The following is a 21,001-nucleotide window of genomic DNA, read 5'->3' on the forward strand; positions in this document are numbered from 1 at the left end:
AGTATCTCCCTAAAAGGGGGTGGAGGACAAACAGAATAAATAACTGAACAAGCCAAGACCATGAAAAGTGACTTTTAACATAGTTTTGTCTCTCAGCCCCATTTCTGATCATCTGTCCTCTTTTTTAAACTCATCTTTATTTTTTTTTTCTTATTGATAGGATCACTGCTGTGGTAATTATGTTTGAAAGTTTTTGTAAGTTATTTCGTTTCTTCAAGAAAAAAAAATCAAAAGCCCTACCTGATATTAGAAGCATCACTAACGACAGCTGCCTAGAATGAGAATTCCCTTATTATATGCTGCACTAGAAACATACCAAGATTTGACAACAGATTTTAGGAAGATATTCCCAATGAAGTGAAATACCAAAAAATCTGTTTAAAATTGAACCAAACTGATTTTACAAAAATGCTAATGCCCAGATGTTCAAATAGAATCTTAATGCTACAAAATCTGTAGCGATAAAAGAAGTCTCTCTTAGAATATTTGACTTTCCAAAGTCCTCATAATCTGACCTAACTGAGCTTTACCACTTTTAATGAGAAACACTAATACTATCCTTTAGGAGTTCCCTAGCCAAGTCAAAGATAAAGTTTTATCTTCAATGGTTTAATTCATTTCCGTATCACCTCACCAAAGAGAGCTTTCTTAAATAAATACAAAGAACTTATGCTAAGGAGCCAGTATGGTAATATCCAATTTGAATTCTAGACTATCAGAAGATGTGCAATTACATTTCAGAAAGGAAGGAGCCCTTCTATTTTAACTTGCATTGTATTCCCCTCCTGGCAGTCATGCATAGGAATGATGATGATGTTAAATCTAATTAGACACAGATTTACTACTTTCCCTACTGCTTTCCCATATTGCTAATATTATAAGTAGTATCTGCTTTAACAACTGTAATAAGCTTATTGCAACTACCAAACTTGAAATGCCAGAAATCTATTTATTGGGGGGAAACTGCTCCTAAGCATCTGAGGAACTGGAAAAGATACTTTAACTGTTAATGAAAAGTCACCACTGTTGACCAGTATACAGCCCAGCGGTATGGAGGTCTGGAATCAGACTGTCTCATTAAGAGTCTTGGCTTCACCGCTCACCAGCTCTGTAAGTGACCTTGGATAAAATGCTTAGGCTTTGAGCCTCAGTTTTTCATCTGTGAAAGCCCTCACAGTTACTGTGATAAGGAGACAATAAATGTAGTAAAGCACTTGGAATAGGGCCAGCATTTAACACTTAAGAAATGTTAGTATTTTTACTATTTTGTTTTCTTTTTTACAGTTACATGAAACCGCTCAACAAAAGTACCTAGAATAACAGCTTCTTTGAAAGACATTAGTTGACTGAACTGCAACTGAATGACTTCATCTCTGTAGAGTGGCCATTTATATCACAAATGTCCTCCCACAATGCAAATTCCACAGACTTCTAGCACATCAAGAACAGGGATCATCTGCCTTTCAAATACATTAGAACAAGTCCTATATACATGAAGCTATAGTCAGCCAATTTACATGAAGATCCAAGTTCATGGGCTGAAGCAAGGGCTTTTGATCAAAAGCTAGCAATTAGCGTACATACATGGTTTTAGTAGGAAAAACTCAAAATATTTTCCACAATACAAAAATATTCACATTGGCTATTTGACACTTTAGATTCCTTTAAAAAAGTTTTTTAAAACTATAGACCCTGACCCTAGAAAAACATGTGGATACAAACAACTGTTCTATTTCAGCGTAGCCCACCTACCCCAAACTCATTCATGGACCCAGAATTTCTATTTTATTGACTTAGAAAATGTATATGGCTTTAAACTACTTACTCCTTGTAATCTCAAAGGGCAATATAACATTCTGATGTAGCTTTTATTACATTTTTCAAGGAGAAGTGCTATTGTAAGATACAATACAAACAATATAATACATTGTGGCCAAACTGACTTAATTTGATTTTTTTTAATCTTTTTTAAGACTTAGATTATGATCATTCAACAAAACTGATCCCCAAATTTCAAATGAAAATTCTAGGACACATTTTTCTCAGCTTTCCTTGTTATAAGATGATGATGCTAACTGGACAATTTAAAGATCATCATAAAAAGATCAGTAGCAAGTGCCCATTAAGCAATAAATTACTCTTTCCAAATCTAAACACTTTCAGACATGAGTTCTCCTTCAGGCTAAAAATACTTCTATACAGATGCTGTATGAAGAAAATATTATGGGTGGCAAGACATAATGGGCAAGGTTAAAGGGAAGGACAGAAAAGGGACTGTGGAATATCTGTAGTGATTCCTCTGTCACAAGTTAAGATAGCCCCCTGGATCACAAAATTATTGAAACATGCTATTAAATTGCCTAAAGCTGACTGAATTAGTCTGTGTACCTGATAATTATAAAACCTTGATATATCTTAGAGTAATGTATTTACTTTAAAAACAAAGATATCCAAATCCATCAAGAAATGGCTCTATATACCCTTAAAGCATGATACAAGCTTTCCTCATGATATAAGCTTTTATAAAAATATTTAATGAGAAACAGAAGTGCTTAATGTGGCTGTGTTAGATACAGGAATTCGGATTTAAGTCACTTGCTGTATTTTCTTGAAACAAATGTTATTAAAAAGAAAATTTCCTAGGTTTACTTAGTTTTTTCTTTATGCCCACATTCTCTTACAAAGCACTGGGGGTTGGTTACATAAACACAAACACCACCAAAGGATAAAATAAATGTTGAGGAAAACTAATAAAATAAACATACGGTTAAGAAATAAATGCTAGAGTTTAGATCAGGCCACAGAAAGGCAAATCACCTGGTCTGACCCAGTGTGCAGAGCTGGGCCTCCAGCAGCTTAATGCCCTGAGGGGAGCAGGGTCTGCCTCAGGGCCTAGCCGTAACCAAAGAGAAAAAACAAGGCACCAGGAGCACAGTTTTTCCTAACGTGGTGTTTCCATCACTTCTGAAAATGTAGTTAACACATCCAACAACCACCGCTTCTACCTACAGTGGTTAATGGTTTACAAGACGTAAAGATAACTGGTATCAGGGCATCCACTCACCTAGAAGATACACAACAGGCCCCCAAACAGGAGGGCCTAAATCACTATGAACAATTTGCTGTTGTTCTACTTTGGTTTTAGTCTGGGTGGTAATTTCAATAACTTTGAAATGAAACAAAGGAAAATTCTGCTTAACCAAAGACTTAAAATTGTAGCAATAAACTTAAGGAGAAATCTGCCATTTATGTATGAACACTTTAGAAATAACAGAGAAACCAGAGTGTAAGAAAAGATACACGATGAGACAAAATAAACATTCATTTTCACTCACTGAGAAGTGAACAATAACAAATGACTTTAAAGTGAAGCAGACAGGGTTTGGGTCACATATTAAAACAGTAAGCACAGACTAGCAGTATTAAAATAATTAGTCTACAGATTCTTCTTCTCTGACATAATAAAGAGAAAAATATATCAATTATACCTCATAAAGCTAAAAACATATATAAATAATAATTTTAAAAAGAGAAAAATATACAATGATCTCTCTTGGATTTTTTTGAAATATATGTGATCCTGCCTTGAGGAAGGATTAAAGTTATCTATCCTAGTCCCTTCAGGCACTCACCAATTAGTTTAAAAAACAAATCACTATCAACTATACTTCAATTAAAATTAAATAAATAAAAATACATTTTAAAAAACCACTGCCATCACATTAAATTCATAGTCAACCAATGAGAAAGCCCTCTGTACACTGTAAAACAATACAGAACAATTTATATTGTAAAACAACATACACCTTTTAAATTATAAAAGCCTGCTCTGAGATAAAACATTTGAGTTTATCAAACTTTACTCAGAACTTAAGTTCACATAAAATTTAACTGAAACTGTGCAAGTCAAATGGGCAATATTTATAATGTACTGACATTCTCCCTTCACTTACCTGGTCTTTCTCGTGGGGTAGAAGGCTGACAGGTGGAAGCGAGGATGGGAAAGCACTGGGGTACTTGGGAGCCCCTTTGCCATCTGAGCCTCCATAGTTGACCCTGTACTGCGGTCCGTCCTTCAGTAACCTCCCATTGTTCACTGCGCGTTTGGCCCCCAGCCGCAGCCGCTGCTGAAAGGCTGGGTTGGTGGTGGTGCCTGTGAGATCGCTTTGACTTCTGAGATACTTCTCTATGTTCTTCAGGGAGGAGCCATTTGGCTCCTCCAGTCCTTCAATTGCTCTCCTTAAAAGTTTATTCCAATCCACGTTGCGAAGATCATTACATGATCCTCTAGACCCCTTGGTTGACTTCGGAAAAGTGCCTGGTTTAACTGATGAAAAGCGCCCAGGGTTGTCTGGGTCCTTATAGGAGGCAAGGCCTTTGTTGGTGACTTTGAGAACGGAGCCATCCTGAACACTGAGCTCCAGCTGTTCAGAGACTGTCTTCTTATCCAACCCATGGGAAGTGCTGACTGCATGGCAGATTCTCTCTTCAGAGGGCCTTTGCTTTTGCTTTTTTATTTTCTGTATAGCTTCAAGAATCCACTCTGTATAAAGTGGGTTTGCAAGTTTTACCATGGTTGACAAATGACTTCTTCAATACAAAAGTTACCCATAGAGGTTCTCCTTGTATTTAACAGAACTTGCACATTTAAAAGTCATTTACAATTCAACAAATGGGCAGGGTGTTCCAGACCATGTTAAGAGATATCTAGCAAACATCCATCCTTTAGAGATTAAAAAGAGGACAAAGAGGCAATGTTGATAGTTGTCTTATTTGACCAACAGGACAGACTGCATTCGGATGATGAACATCTTTAACTAGGAAATCAAGACCTTAAAGGATAAAAAGGGGGAAAAAATTCAATAATGGAACTCCCAAAAATAAATTAAAAGATTCTTTTGTAATACTTTTTCAGATGCAAAATGACCACAGAAGTAATGACAGGCAGGTATTATGTAACAAAGCCACAGGGGCTATATTTTCCAACCAGAAATTGGGTCACAGTCTGAGAAGGAACTTTTTTTAGGATTTTTCACTTATTATTTATATGAGTCACTTATGGGACATTTAAGAGATCACATCTAAGTTATATATTTAATGAATAACCTTTACTGAAATTAATAAAATTACATGAAAGCAGTTCAAGACATATATCTTCCATAAACATAAAACCAAAATATCAAAGAATAAGTAAATGAAGCAAAAAAATCTGATGGAAACACATTAAGCTTACTTCAAGAAATCTTAAACTTAAAAAAAAAAAAAAAAGAGCAATAATCCTGATTCTTCCATTTCAGCTAGACATTCTATTTCCCAAGTTTCATATGGAAGAAAATCTCCCACCTAGCCACTTCTATGGAATCACATTCTCCCATCCCTTTGAAGAGGGTCTGTGACACTCTCTAACCCACAGGTTAGAAAACTGAAACTAATGCAGTAACATAACCCCCCACCTTCCTAATAAAGTAGTGCTCTAGATATGTTAGTACCCACTTAGTTCATGAAACTGCTTAGTACAAGCAAGGTTCGTACACATCTGATACCAGGTAGACAGTGGTCTTGCTCTCTGGGAAACTCCTGGTGTACACAAAAACCCCCTGGGTCTCCAATCTGGTATTCAGTACACCTGCAAAGAGCACCATGAGAAGGTCCCTCGGCCTGGGAGTTGGGGCAGATCTCGGCTCTAATCTTGCTCTTCACTGACAACATCCACATCTTAACTCTTTTTCATAAAGTTTACAGAGTGTGCTCACATATAACTTTTGACATAATCTGCAGGACGACTCCAGGAGTAAACTGAGGCTCAGGGGAAGATGGAAATCATTCAAGGTCACAGTCAGTAGCAGACTTAAGGCTCAGACACCATTATTCTAAAATCTGTCAGCGCTGCCGTCCCCAGAGCCACAACTGCCTGCTCTAGCCAGTTCTGCCTTTGCAATCAGATTAATGGTACAAATGCCAGCTCTACCAATGCCCAGAGGAGAAACCCTGGGTAAGTGACTTAAGTTTCAGTCACTTCACCTGCAGGGCAATAATAATATATGCCGCACAGGACTGTTAAGAGAATTTAGCAAACACAGTATCTAATATTCAATATATAGTCGCCATCAACACTTTCATCCAATACAATGTCTACACACTCTGAAAAATCCCATAAAATATAAAATTAAAGTTAGCTCTGGTTGTTTATTCACACTTAACGTGACTGAAAGAGGAAAATCTCTTTCCTCAAAACTTTAGCCAGATACACTGAAGAAATTAATATCTGCTCTCAAAGATTCTGTTGCTGAAAAACAACTGGCCATTGAACTATACTTTTTCAGCCGGCTAGAAAGAGGCAGTTTAAAAAGGACTGTCCTTTTTGAAGTAAACTGTAGGTTCACTCCATTTTCTTCCCTTCAGATTTAGAAATTGGGGGCCGAAGGGACTTAGAGGTCATCCAGTCCAACCTGCAGTTAAAGAGTAAAAGATCCCTTGTTCAATATCCCCAACAGATGGGCCAGAAAGTCTTAAAATACTTCCAGTGGTGGAGAATTTGTCACTTCTTCAGGCAGCTCATCCACTGTTGGACAGCTCTAACTGTAATATATTTCTTGTTCACAGGAGCCAAAAGCTGCCTTCCTACAACTTCTACCCACCAGTTCTAGTTCCCCTGCAATAATCAAGAAATTCTTACTAATTCTTTAATATGCCAGGCCTTCAAATATTTGAAAACAAGTATCTTTTGGAAACCACTACAATGAAACCCCATTCTACCTCCAGCCCCACCTTAGACCACTCATGTCCTAGTTCCTTAACATTCCCACATATCACATGGTTTCCACACACCTCCTTCTCTTGGTTGTTTATTAGCTTGGCTAATGTCCATCTTAAAATCTGGCAGTCTAGGCATTATCTAATTACAAACGCAACCCAAGGTTACATGAACTTTCTTAACAGCCCTGCCATACAACTGGCTCATGCCAAGCACACAGTCCAACTAAAAATCCCAGATATTCTTTCAAAAATGCTGTCTAGCTGAGTCCTTCCATTCCTTTCCTTGTGCAAATTTAAATGCTGGGATTTTAAATTTATTATAGTTCAAGTTCATCTTGGTAGTTTGAGTCTATCCTCCAACTTGCTAAAAATTGTTTTGCATCTTGATTCTGTCATCTATGTCACCTACAAATTTAATAAGCACTCCCTTTGTGTTATATAAATCATCGACAAAAATGTTAGACTTGGAACACAGTGTGTTTAGGAATGAAATCATTGGCTTTCATAGTGCAACCACTTTCACCAACAGAACACAGGAATCATTCTGCTTTAGTAAGTTTAGAACAGGAAGCTGATCTTTCCAAACTAAAATGGTTCAGGGCAAAATTTCATTAGAAGACATTTCACCATGTCCAAGTAATTATTTCATCTTTCATCATTTATTCAGAATGAATCAACTAATATAATTTGATTGCACAAAATACAACTGCAGGAAGCAGGACAAGAGGTGACAGAAAAGTATCCAATATTGCAAAGTTGCTTTCAGGCATTTTGGTTACACAAGCAAATGAACACACATTAAAACAAAATGCATTTTGTAACTAATAAATACTCAAAATACATGACAAGCTATTACCACAACGCTTACCCACAATCAAAAGAACTGTTCATATCCATTACCAACACATTTCAATAAGACTGACATTTTAAATCTTAAAAATATAATAAAACAAGGAAAAATACCAGAATTGGAACGCCAAGTGTTTTAACAGTCCATGACGAAAAAGAAGATTGTCCAGATCTTCAGGCAAACCTGCCAAAAGAAAAAAAAGTAAATGTTAATTTGGGCATAAGGACATCCCTTAAGTTCAGTAACCATCTACGGATCTCTACAACTATTCAATCCAAACAGCTGCAATGAGTTTACTGGTACACTGCATTTGGTGATATATTAGCTCTTTCATACCAGTAAAGGGTATTTAAGAACATGGAATTCAGGACAGGAAATGAAGCCCCAAAGCAAGTGCCTAAAGAAGTAAATTTCACTCTTTTAAGGACAGACCTCTTCTTCAATTTTTAAAAATTAGATCTGTGAAAGAGTCCAAAAGAGAATCCCAACATCCAAAAAAAAAAAACCTATTACTCAAATAGCCAGGCAGAAATAATATTTTGGCCAGGGCAGGAAAGAGCCAAACGTCGTTTAAAGGTCAATATTAACTTTCCCAGGCAACAGTCACTATGTGTCCCAAAGGTCACCAGGCATCTAGGTACTGACTGAACTATCAAGATATGGCCAATAACCACACCTAAGAGAAGGATGTACCAGTTTCCACAATGGTGAGTATGTGTTGGCACAAGTCACATTTCAGGGCAGTAGTGATCATTTTTACTCCAAAGGCAAGAAAAAAAAAAAATCAATGTAAAACATCACTGTGAATAACTGCACTTTGATATTACACAAAACAACCAAGCAACCTTAGAGCCTCCTTCTCCCCTCCCCCAGCCACAGACACACACCCCACTCCTCAATTTAATCTCACAATTAGCTCTCATCTGACACCAACCAACAGAGTTAATTAGGCAGAAGCAGATGTAACTCAGGAGCTCTTTGCTACAAACCAAATCAATGCTACACACACACACACACACACACACACACCTAGGAGAGGAACAAAATCAGAAGTCTCTTATCTGCAGCCAATTCACAACTAAACACATGTATATTATCCACTTTGTATATTATCCACTGCAAATTTTTTAATCTTAGGCTGGTTTGTTTCTGGCATCTCACTGGTCCCCCTGTAAATTGGCATACTAAAAGAATAGATTGAAAATCAATTTAACTTTAGCCTAAGCAGTATCTAACTAGAAAGACAAATCTACAGGAAAAAAACTGCATAATTCATTCAAAAGTCAAATAATAAATGCTTTTTTTCCCCCTGATTCAGAATTACCCACACCACGTCTCTTTTTCAGAGCACTAGGATTTGTTTCATATGTAGATAGGATATTCTATCACAAGTACAACCCTAAAAATCATTATTCTCTTTTCATTTTTTTCTATAAAAACTTGAAAGTTAGACTAAAAGGCTATCAAAATAAGAATGAATCATTCCAAATTAATTCTGAGGACTCGGATACTACATCAAAATTAAATTATTCTATTTTCTAAGGTTTTCAATCATTTTATTTTTAACTACAAAATAACATCAGTAAATTATATGGTTGTATCATACAGTCTTATAATAAAACACTATTTACATCATTCATTACAAACTATTCTAAACAGATCTAGAGAAATGCTTAGTCCAACACTGAGCTTTTGGCTTCATTAGTATTATATAAATATCAACACTATTCAGAAATACTCATGTCAGCATAGGAAAAGGCAAAATATCCTGGATCATAAATATTATGTGAAGCCTCCTCCAAGCTTTTACTAAAGCTGTGTGTTGTTTCAAAATCAATGTCATAACACTTGAGTCATGAGATTATGGATGAGCCAAAAACAGTGGTAGAAAAAAATAAAGATTAATAATAGAGTTTACTCTTTTGTCATCCTGAGTTTCATTTGCTAAGTTATTTTTAGCTCTCTCACTTTTACAGGCTCCTGGATTTTTTCATAGCTTATTATGTAATTGAGTGAGGATCCACAAATCTCAACAATATTTTCTGAAACAGAACATACACCGCTTACTGGAAGGGACCTGAACAACTTCTCTTCTGTAACCACCCAGCACAGACTATTGGCACATCTGCTCAAAACAGCATCCTCGGTGAACAAGTATCTGCTGTCTGACAACATCAGACATCATCCATATGGTGATGTTTGTTAACTTTCAAGTCCTGCATGCATCTATTTCCCCTAAAATTAATCCTCGAGGCCCAAAACATGTGAATTGGGAGGAGAGGTTATAAATGCTAATCAAAGACAACCAACAACTATCTCGTGAGATCTGTTTCTGTGAGTGAAGCCCTATGGGAGATGCTATGGGGATGAAGAACAATTAAGCAGTGTTTGGTGGTTCCTCAAAAAGTTAAACATAGAATTACTGTATGACTCTATAATTCCACTTCTAGTTATATACCCCAAAGAACTGAAAAACAGGTACTCAAATAAGTACACGTACACACATGTTCAGGACAGCACTATGCACAACAGCCAAAAATGGAAACAGGTCATCAACAGAGGAATGGATTAACAAAATGTAGTCTACCCATACACTGGAATATTATCTAGTCATACACAGAAATGAAGTAGTGATACATGCTACAACACGGATGAATCTCAAAAAACATGCTATGAAAGAAGCCAGACCAAAGGTTACATGTTGCTGTACACCAGAAATTAACACAACATTGTAAACTGACCATCCTTCAATTAAAATAAAAAGTCACATGTCATATAATCCCATTTATATAAAATATCCAGAACAGATAAAGCCATCAACAGAACACAGATAGGGAGGGGGGCCTGGGCAGGGAGAGGGAGGTGGTGAAGAGAAACTGCTTAGTAGGTAAGGGATTTTATTTTGGAATGATGAAAATGTTTTGTGGTCACGCAACACTGTGAATGTACTAAATGTCACTGAATTGTTCAGTTTAAAATAATTAGTTTTATGTTAAGTGAATTTTACCTCAAATTATTATTTTTATTATTTATTATTTTACTTTGTGGGGGGAGGTAGTTAGGTTTATTTATTTATTTAATGGAGGCACTGGGGATTGAACCCAGGACCTTGTGCATGCTAGGCATGCACTCTACCACTAAGCTATACCCTCCTCTCCCCTAATTACTTTTTAAAAAAAGAAATAAAGCAGTAAACCATAGTAATAGCAACCACTGTCTGACACCTATTGTGGGCCAGGTAGATTACCAGTAAACCTTAAAACAACTCTGTAAGGTAGCGCTGTTGCCCCCATTTTGTGAAAGGAAAACTGAGACCTGACTTTGTCAAGACCTGAGACCACTAAGTCATGAGAGATTTCATTTCAGATGCTAAAACCTAAACTCCTTCCTGTCTCTTCTTTGGCTTTCAAACTACACTCCTTGGATCTCTTGTGAGAAAGTGCCTCGGGTATCAGCACCGCCTGCAGGTACCCCTTGTGGGTTAAACACTAGGGCCATCATAATCCCTTGCACCACACAAAACATCTCTACCTTAACTGTCCTATTTATAGAGGCTATTCCACAAGATTCACTTCAAAGAAAGGGTTCCTCTGATTACAGAAGGGAAAAAGTCTGGAAACAGTGACTATGCCTTGCTGAATGTGGATGCGTAGAACACCCCTTGGATGGATGTCTTAAACTGGACCTTGAAAGACAGAGCAGAACTTGGACAACTGCCTGGTCTCTCCACCCAAATTCAAATCCTTCATAGCCCAGTGCAAACTGACACCTTCTCAGAAGCCCTTACGTCACTCTAACAGGAAGCTTTTAGCTTTCTTACCACTTTGGCATTAATTTTCTACTTTGTATTTTGCTTACATGTGAAGTGACCTCATCATGTCCCCTACTAGAGTGAAAAATTCTTGAGAACTGGATTCATGTTTGATTCATCTTTGTATGCCCCAAGACTTCCCAGGACCACAGCTTGAGCACAAGAGGGGTTCAATGCCTACTTGTTAAATGAATGCATCAGTGAATGAAGAAAACTGAGGAGAAGGCACAGAGCTAAGACTGGGCTGTTAGACAAAAGGGACACCAAGTCCATGGGCGTGCCTGGAGCAGGATGTGTTGAAGAGGAATAAGAAATAAGGTTGGCTGTGACAAAAGCCAGGCTGAGGCATATGAACATGACAGATGAAGCAATAGAAAGCCACCGCAGGAGTAGTGACACAAAAAGGGATAGTGGAGTACAAGCATGCACACGTGTGCGCGCGCGCGCGCACACACACACACACACACACACAAATTGTTGAGTGTCTGAATAACCCTGGCAAAAGCATCCATCCGATATAGGTTGGAGGGAAGGATGACTGAAGCAACAAACAAAAGCAACCAGTAATTCATCCATCCAAACATCGATCTTGTTCAACTTATATTTACGAGCCTAACTCAGCAGCAAGCCCAGAGTAGGCACTCAATAAATGTTAGCTGAACTGAATATTTAATTCCCCATCTTCTCAGAATAATATTAAGTTCTTTCTCACTATTCATTAACATAGAGAGTTTTCAATTCATAAGCTAATAATGTTTTCCAAGGATTTCTAAGAGGCTAAATCACCATGAAAATTATCATTTCAACTAATACATATTATATTAATTGGAAGTTTAATTTTTCATGTCATGCTCTCCTAGTTGACAATATCCTTGTTATGTCATTAAACTATAATTGTGTAAATCTGCTTCAACAAACAATAACTGAACCATCAATAAACTATTATGGCTTCAATAATCCCTAGCAAAGATTAGTTTCAACATCATCATCATAAATTAGTACAGACATATCCCAAATCTCCTGGTGAAGCCCATGAATTACATTTGCACAGTCATCCCTGCATTTAAGTGCTCAATACTTTCAGTCTCTAAACTTTAATCACACTGTTAGGAACCTTACAGGAAATTTGATCTCTTGTAAAATAGGATTTTAGAGACAAGACAAAAAGTCATTTGAAGTCATCAGGCCTTTGGAGCCAGGGCACACTGATTAGTAATGATGATATTATAACTAAGCATTTTTACTTAAGAAATAATCAACTATATTTAGAGTGTCTTTTTTTGGCATTTAAAAATGCCTATTCAACCCTAGATTTCTTCCTAATTTCAAATTAGCTTTAGCTGGGTTTTAATGACAAAGATGTGACATATTAATTTTTAAAATGACACCTGAATTTTTAAAAGATTATTCTGATCACTTCAGAATTCTGCATTAACTTTATCACAAATGTCTCCAAACAGAATATCCAGTAGAGCCTTAAAACAAATCAGGGTTGCCCTCTGAGAATCTCAAGAAAATTACAGATCTATTTTTAAAAATGAACACATGTACCTACAAACATTTGCTTACAGAACCTCTACTGCCCATCCAAAGACATCTTAAGGTCCACTTGCTACTCTAACTTTACTTACTTTAACATACACAGAGAGGTCAATAGTTTCATCCAGTTTCACAACAGTTTTCTCTATGTGTGCTTTAAGTAGGACATATTACATTAGAAGTAAGAAAGTTATTCTCATTGGGTTTGGATCTTATCAAATAGGCTCTTGAAATCTTATTCAACAAGGAGATGTGCTATGATGAGATGGATCTAGAGAGTTCAGGGGTCAAGTCCCCACTCTGCCAGCTACCTGAGCTGTGGGATATTGGACATGTTACTGAATCAAGTTAAGTCTCAGTTTTCTTGTCTGTAAAGATGAGAATACGTCCCTGTTTTGCAGAATTGTAGAGGAATAAAAGAGATAACAAATATGAAAGAACCGAGGATGGGGGCAGACACAGAGCAGGAACACAATAAAATGCTAGCTCATAAAAGGAAAAAGGGCAGTACAGTCAGCTGAAAGCCTGTAAAATCTAATCTGGCTGAACTTCTGTCTATATGACCATTTTCTCCTAAGAGACAGGGAAGTCAGCACCTGGCTCTTAGTTATAGTTGCAGACAAGTAAAAATGCAAGACAGAGAACAGAAGAAAGTGAAGAAAAGCAAAAATAGATTTGTAATGGTGAGGATGGTGTCAAGAAGAGTGTATTTTACTCATAATCATACATCTTTTAAGGTTAGTAAAGCTTTTAGAAGGTAATGCTGCATAGGAGATTATCTACTTAACCAAAGAGTAGGAAAAAGTCTGAAGACACAAAAAGCACTACCCATAAAGAAAAGGCCAATAAATTTGACTCCATTAAAAGTAAGAACTTCTGGGTCATTAAAAGACATCATAAAGAGAGTGATAAGGCAAGCCAGAGAATGGAAGAAGCCATGTGCAACATACACCCAGGACAAAGAATTTGTATCCAGAAGAAATAAAGAACTTCTAAATAGCAATAAAAGACACAAGGTTCAATTAAAAAAAAAGAGGAGGGGGGTGCCAGACTTGAACAGGAACTTTACAAATGAGGAAATCCAAATAGCCAATAAATACACGAAAAGCTGTTCAATCTGATTACTAATCAGGTTTTTACTGATTACTAAAACATTACTAAAACAAGGTTTACCAGTTTGGCTAATTTGAAAAACTACCAAGACTGAGTCAAGTTGGTGAGGACAAGAAGCCCCGGGAACTCTCATATATCAGTGGAGGGAGTGTAACCTGGTACATCGCTTTGGAAAACAGTCCGACTGGTACCTGGTAAAGTTGAAGACAAGAACCCCGTGACTAGGGCAACCTTACAACTCATCATCCAAATCCAGACACTTCTGAGAAGTAAAGGTGTTATATTACTAATTACACAGGGACAACAGGCAAAAGCCGGCATAAACAGTCACCCTGCCTATGACCCAGCAATTCCATTCCCAGGAGTACAGCTTAGAGAGACCTGTGCACATGTGCACCAGATGACAGGGACAGGAACAGTCACAGCAGCTTAGTTCACAGTTTCCGCAAACCAGAAACAACTCAAATATCCAGCAAAAGTGAAACCAATGATACAAAAATTGTACAAGATTGCGGGCATCCTATGAAAAGGTGCTTAAAGGTGCTCTGGAAATGCAAACTAAAGCATCACAGAGAAGAAATATCCCGCTTTTCCATCCATGCATCATTTACCACTTTACAAGCAAAGACTCATCACTATAGCTCACACATCCCTGCTTTCATAAAACAATTCCTTTTCTCTCACTTTATAAAAGCACAGGCATCTGTATACAAGAAAACTGAAAGTACTGGGTAGAGAACTATCTAAGAGACTGAAAAGTCACCAGCTGAGAATCCTGGCAATTAATAAAGTCAGGTCAGTTGGTTAAGTTGTCTTCTAACCAGTATTCGAAAGTCCATGAAAGTTTCTGAAGGACTTTATTTATCGAACTTCCTCAACTTCCAGTACTCACCCTATTTTACCTTTCACTCACGTCATGCCTCCCATCAGACAGTTTCCACCTTATCTTCACAAGCAGCGTGAGAGATAAACATCTGGTATAACAGCAATGACCGGACATCCACTCTACTCAGAGGCCTGAGTTTGGCTGGTAGGCAGAACTTCAACTGACCATGTCAGCACCACCAGCCAGTCACCAGTCATCCCCCTAAGTTCCTCCTTCCTCTGCCTCTATCTTTTCCTTCTTTCTTTCTTTTTTTAAACCATCACTTCACTTTCCTTCACATCACTTCAACCCAAAATAGAAGTTCTCAGGTAAGAGTCTTATCCTTTATTGAAACTTGCAATATTATCCTTTCCTTCTTAAAAACATGGAAAAAATTGGCCGAATTAATTTTGATAAATCTGTGTAGAATTTATGAACAAGAAAAGAATGGGGTGTTTTATTTCAGGGCTATCCCAGAAAATCTAGAGTACACAAGACAGTACTTTACTCAAAGTCATACAGAACAAAAAGATGCCTTTCTTGGAGCACCACAAAACTAACACTATCCCAGCATAACTAATTCCCACTTGCTATTCCCACCTCCTGTCCATATATGGATTCTTCATATACTTTTTACCTTGAATTTCCTGATATCTCCACCCCAGACTCACTTCACTGGTTCTCTTTTCCTCTTTCCCACATTTGTAATCTAGCCCCTCCCGTGCCTTTGCCTCTTGTCTCCCACCATTCCCTGCACTCCACCCAGACCGAAGTACTTACAAATTAAAAAACACACAATGCCCTTTCCCAAGGTAGTACATCGAGCTTCTCCCTGAGACAGACACACTGTTCCCCCATTCCTGACTCCAGCTCAAGTTACACCCCCAAAATCCAACCTATCAAGCAACCCTGTCTCCCAAACTAACACCTTTCTTTGCCCATCCTCACTTCTGGTGCAGTCCAACAAATCACATTCATCCAGACCTACTGCCCAGCTCCACCCCTCTCTATTCACACCTGTCACTTTTTCCTACTCCCTGAATCTCCCAACCTCATGAAATTTTCTGCTAGATGTATTTTGCAAGTTCTAGGTAGCCTCCCCTCACATTTAAGTCTGCTCTGCTGTCTTATTTTTTTTAATTGAAGTACAGTCAGTTACAATGCTTTGCTGTCTTATTTTTCAGACTCTCCCGACTATATCCATCGCATCCTTCCATGTGTTTTTAATGCTTCATATACCCCAAAGCTAGCAAACTTCCTTTCTATTCCAATATGCCCATTCATCCAGATACTTCCTTCCCACTACAGTAAGTGTTCTTCCATTTCCCCAATATCTTGCCCCAGTTCAGTATCTACTCTGCACTGCATTCTCAACTCTACTCCACATTCACCACACCCAAACCCATTCTTACTCTGCCCCCTGATAACTGCAATCTCACCCTTGGGCATCATTTCATCAGCCCCTCGGTCCCCCTTCCACATCTCCAATTTTGTACCTCTCCCTACTCTCCCTCTGCACCTGCTTGCACACCTCCTGTATCCCCTCCCATCCACCCCCTCACTAGTCCTTCCTAGACACTCACTGGCCCCCCAACTGTTCCTATCAGGCCACTCCCACTCAGAAAACCCCTCCAAACCCCCGCCTTCCGACCACCCGAGCCCCGCCCCAACCTTTATATCGCCCCGCCCCTCCACCCTCGAGCCCCGCCCCTTGCCCTGGAGGCCCTGTTGAGGGGCGGGGCCTGTCCCTCCTCCCCTTTCCCCCGCCCCCTACAGTCACGCTCAGGGGCAGCCTGACCCCGAGCGGCCCCGCGGTGACCCTCGCGCGGAGGCCTGTGGGAGGGGCGTCACAAGCCCCCGATCCCCCCCCTCCCGCCCCCTCCCGCCCAGTCTCCTCCCCCTGGGAACGCGCGGGGTGGGTGACAGACCTGGCCGCGCGCCACCGCCACCGCGCCTGCCGGGGGCGCTGCTGCTACCAGAGAAAGAAGCCGCGGCTGCCGCCTGGAGGAGGTGCCGTCGCCTCCGCCACCGCTGCCGCCGCCGCCAGGGGTAGGAGCTAAGCCGCCGCCATTTTGTGTCCCCCTGTTGTTGTCGTTGACATGAATCCGACATGACACTGATTACAGCCCAATGGAGTCTCATTAAACCCGAGCCGCGGCCCCGCCCCGGCACTGCTCCATTGGACGAGACCGCAGATACTTAGGGCCACCCGTTGGCCTACGGCTCTGTCCGTCACACACACACTAAGTACTCTGCAGCCCATTGGGGCAGGATCCTGCCGGTCATCTCGTCTCCTCATAGACACACCCCTCGACCCATCATCCCCCCCTCCGGCACCACCTCGGGGGAGGGTCCACTGCCAGTACCAATCAACAGACCGCTGGGCCCGCCTCTTCTGGGCACCCATTGGTCCACCCCTTTTTCTCTCTCCCAGACACAGCGCCACCTCTACTTCCACCTACCCGCCCCCTCTACCTTTAGAAAGGATTGGGTCTACTCCCAAGAGAGGTGCTTGGCCTTATTGGCTGTAGACAACGCCAATCAGAGGGCTTTTTCCCTCTCCCCTCCCCCACTCAACCCCAAACCCCCTAGCCCGCAGCTAAAGTTTGTGTGAGAGCTGATCGCTGGCGGCGGCCGCAGGATTTAGGGGTGGGCGCGGGCGGGCGCGCGCGGGCGGGCACGCGAAGTTAAAATTCGAGGTTCTCAGTCGCCAGCTCCTGCGGTGGAGCTCGCGGACGGGCGCGCCGCCCGGAGCGTTCCATCCCGCCCCCTCCTCCACCCTCTCCCGTCCTGTCCCGGGCGACTACTCGCCCGCCCCCTGGCTCGCATCCTTACCCCCCACGCACCCCTACCCTGCAAGCCCCAGGCCGGGTGCAAGCAGAACGATGTCGCTGCAGCCTCTTCGCCATCCCACGCCGACGGGGAGCAAGCCCCTACCCGCCGGGCGTGCACCCCCCGGCTCCACACTCGCCCGTGTCTGCAAGCACGTGCACCTTTCGCCGCTGTCTCCAGCCACCCCGGTCCCCGGCTAACCTCGCCTGCAGCCCGGCCAATCGCTTGCTGCCCTTTGTTGCTGCAGCCTGGGTCTCCCCGCTGCCTTCCTCAGCCTCCGCCTCGTCCTTTGCCAGCCGCCCGGGTCCGCAGCGCCGCGCTCCCCCCGCCCGGGACCCACCGCCGCCGCCTCCTTCTCCTCCTCCGCCTCCTCCTCCTCGGCTCCGGGCTGCAGCGCACAGAGCCCGAGGCAGCGCCGCCCAGCCCCGCTCCCCCCGCGCCGCCAGCTAGCCCGCCCGGCCCGGCCGGGGGCGCAGCCTGGACCCCGCCCGCCCCAGTCCCCGCCCCGGGGGTACCTGCCTCCGCCCTGGGGGGCTCCGCTTGCCGCCCTCGGGGGAGGGCGGGGATGCCGGTGTCCGCGGGAGGATGGGGACGCCTGGGCCGTTTGGGGCGGGGAGTGTGCCCGCCAGGGCTGGGACTGAGAGGTGCGGTCCTCGCCAACGCGCCCCCCTCCCGCCGCTGTGGGCCCCAAACTTCGTCCTCTGCCCGGGCCTTGCACCCTCGGGCGATCGCGGCAGTTTTGGGGTGGGGGATGCCTCAGGAGGAAGAGGGAGCAGTGACATTCAGCGACTGCGGACAGGGCACAGCGGCGGCATCCTTGGGTGGGAGTGGGGATGTCAGACGCGGGCTGGAGGGGGAAGCTGCCCCTCAAGATGCCCTCTCCCGGCCTGCGAGGAACTGGAGAGCTCTGAGCTGCGTTCAGAGTGCTTTCTTGGGCGGTGCAGCCGGATGGCAGAGGGGCTGGGGGGCGGGGGGAGACGGCTGGGGGGCCCTTCCCCCCTCTCCTCTAGCCAGCGCTCGAAGGAAGGCTGATGGCGAAGTTCGGTTTTCCAGGCTTCCCCTGGGCCCCCCGAGTTCCTGAGGCCCACAATAGGGAGGCTGGGGGCTCCTCTGGCCGCCCAGGCAAGGCCACACTGACGCTGCCCACATGCCTCCCAGCGCCTTCCAGACTCTGAAGAGAGAGCCCCTCGTTCTTCGCGGAGATGGGTGGGATGCTGGCAGTGGAGACTTCAGAAAATAGGAAAAGTAGGCTGGAGAAATGGCTTCTACAGAGTTTGAGTACGAAGTTTCCCTTCCGAGGCGCCATTTCTTCATGAGGGGGAGGAGAACTATGGCTTTGTAAAAGAACCAAGTTAAAGGCATGGTGGCCTCGGTGGAAAACCACCTGTTGACTGAAGTCTGTCTCAGGGCAATATTGGGCCCTGGCAGGGGGACCAGGTGCCAGGGAAAGGAGTCCCCAGGTTTCCTGCCCTGGTTGAGTCTAGCATCCTCATGGCACTGACTTACTTCAGCAGCAGCATCTTCAACTTTCCATTGGAAACCACTGTGAAACTAGGCAGGTACTGTGTTAGAGCAACTTCTCTCAAACAAACAAAACATGCAGCACAGCCCAGTCACCGAATGCAGAGCTCAACACACACTTCAGTTTTTAAAGATGGTCTGCCTCCCTGGGGTGTGAGCTGCCCCTACTTATATGCTTCTTGGCAGCAAGGTGAGAAAGGAGCTAAGACAAAGGGCACAGAGTTGGATAAAAGGATAAAAAAAGGGGAGAGGGGGAGCAGAAGCGTTGTAATACTACACTCAAAACTGTCACCGGTTCCATTATAAATCCCTTTTATAGGTTTTTTATTACTTGGTTGTTAGTTTTTAAAACACAAACCTCTCTAGATTAAATCTTGGCATTCACAGGCTCAGCTCAGGGAAACAAAACAGGGAAAGCTCCACCGTCAGCCATCGGCTTAGCTACTTTTGAGTTACATTACTGATCAAACAAACAAATAGCAGGTTGGGTTTCCTCCTAGTCTCTCTCTACCTCTTTTATTTGGTATCTTCAGTAGCTGACTCAAGGTGAATTTTTACAAGCCATTAGTTCATAATTCAGTCTAGTTCATTTAGGTATTTCAAAGAAAAGGACATTTATAAGGTGTGCTTTTTTTTATAATGCAGGTGCTGGGGTTTTTATTCTCCAAGAAGTTACTAAATAAACTTAAGAATCCTGGCAGATACTTCAGCCTTTATGTTCTTTTTTTTTCCCCCCTATGGTCTGCCCAGATGCACTTTATTTTGTAACTTAGACTTGAGTACCCCAGACTGCATTTTATCTCAAGCAATAAAAATAAACCATGTCTTAATTAAAAACAAGTTTCAAAACCCCAAATCTGTACACTCAAACTAAAGTATGCTAAAGAAGCAACCAAAGACAATAAAAGCCAAAAGTCCCCATTTAAGATGTCTTCAGCCAATGAATTGTGGGAGATTTATGAGCATCTAACACTCGTTATCACTAATGAGTTAGCCACATGGATTTCCAGTGCATCAAGATGTGAACAGACATCTTAGACAGAAATGGGTCCTATTTGCCTAAACTTGTGTTCCTTATAACTCCAGCAGCTGGCAAACACAGAAGAGGGAAGTGTCTATTCAACATCTTGAGGTGTCTTTTGAGTTTCTTTTCTTAACAAACTTAGTTCTCTAACAGGGGCATGGCAGGGAAAGGGAATGTGTTGCTTTCCCATTGATACTCTCCTCGAAGCTTACTTGTCCTTTGAGAAATCCTGGCTCTTCAGATAAGTGGGACTGGAAAGGATAACAGGGACACAGCCAGAGATACTTAATGCTTACTCCTAAACCTTTCTTTTTATCTGTGGTATCGCAAGTCCTCTGCTGAGCTAAACAGCTCAGTTAAGTAGTTGGCCCAGAAAAAACTTGAACTGAAAACCAAGCATAGTGCAAAATTATGAATCCAGGGTCCCAAATGACCAGTCCTCCTCCCTCCCTGCAAACAGTGGCCAGCCATCACCACTGGCCAGAACTGCTTGGTGTGGTCCACAGATCAGTGGCATCAGAATGTTCTGGCAAGTGAGTGCTTAAAACACAGGTTCCTCGGCCTAGCCCCAGACTGTGATTCAGTAGATCTGTAGTGAGGCTCCCAAATCCACATTTTTAGCCCATGGCTTGGTTTGAAGCTTATGATCATTGATTTGACTGGCCTAGGCTGAATCCTCTTCTTTCCTGA

The 21,001-nt window shown here is 42.0% G+C and overlaps 1 protein-coding gene across 6 annotated transcripts in view; it reads right to left on the reverse strand.

Moving 5' to 3' along the window:
- The window catches only part of KAT6B (lysine acetyltransferase 6B), a 158,716-nt gene extending 140,618 nt beyond the window's left edge, over positions 1–18,098 (reverse strand). Inside the window, exons 1-3 of one of the 6 annotated variants that reach the window (XM_010984131.3) lie at positions 17,968–18,098; positions 7,720–7,789; positions 3,954–4,832 (exon numbers count right to left, since the gene is read on the reverse strand). In XM_010984131.3, the coding sequence (XP_010982433.2) occupies positions 3,954–4,574 (621 nt within the window). In that variant the 5' untranslated portion in view covers positions 4,575–4,832; positions 7,720–7,789; positions 17,968–18,098. Of the gene's footprint in view, positions 1–3,953; positions 4,833–7,719; positions 7,790–16,862; positions 17,354–17,967 lie in introns of those variants that run through there. The other 5 variants (XM_064488028.1, XM_031461068.2, XM_031461070.2 and 2 more) reach the window with 5 other exon arrangements.
- Between the last annotated feature and the right edge of the window lie 2,903 nt (positions 18,099–21,001).

This window comes from Camelus dromedarius, chromosome 8, assembly GCF_036321535.1.
Source record: "Camelus dromedarius isolate mCamDro1 chromosome 8, mCamDro1.pat, whole genome shotgun sequence".
NCBI classification, from domain to species: domain Eukaryota; kingdom Metazoa; phylum Chordata; class Mammalia; order Artiodactyla; family Camelidae; genus Camelus; species Camelus dromedarius.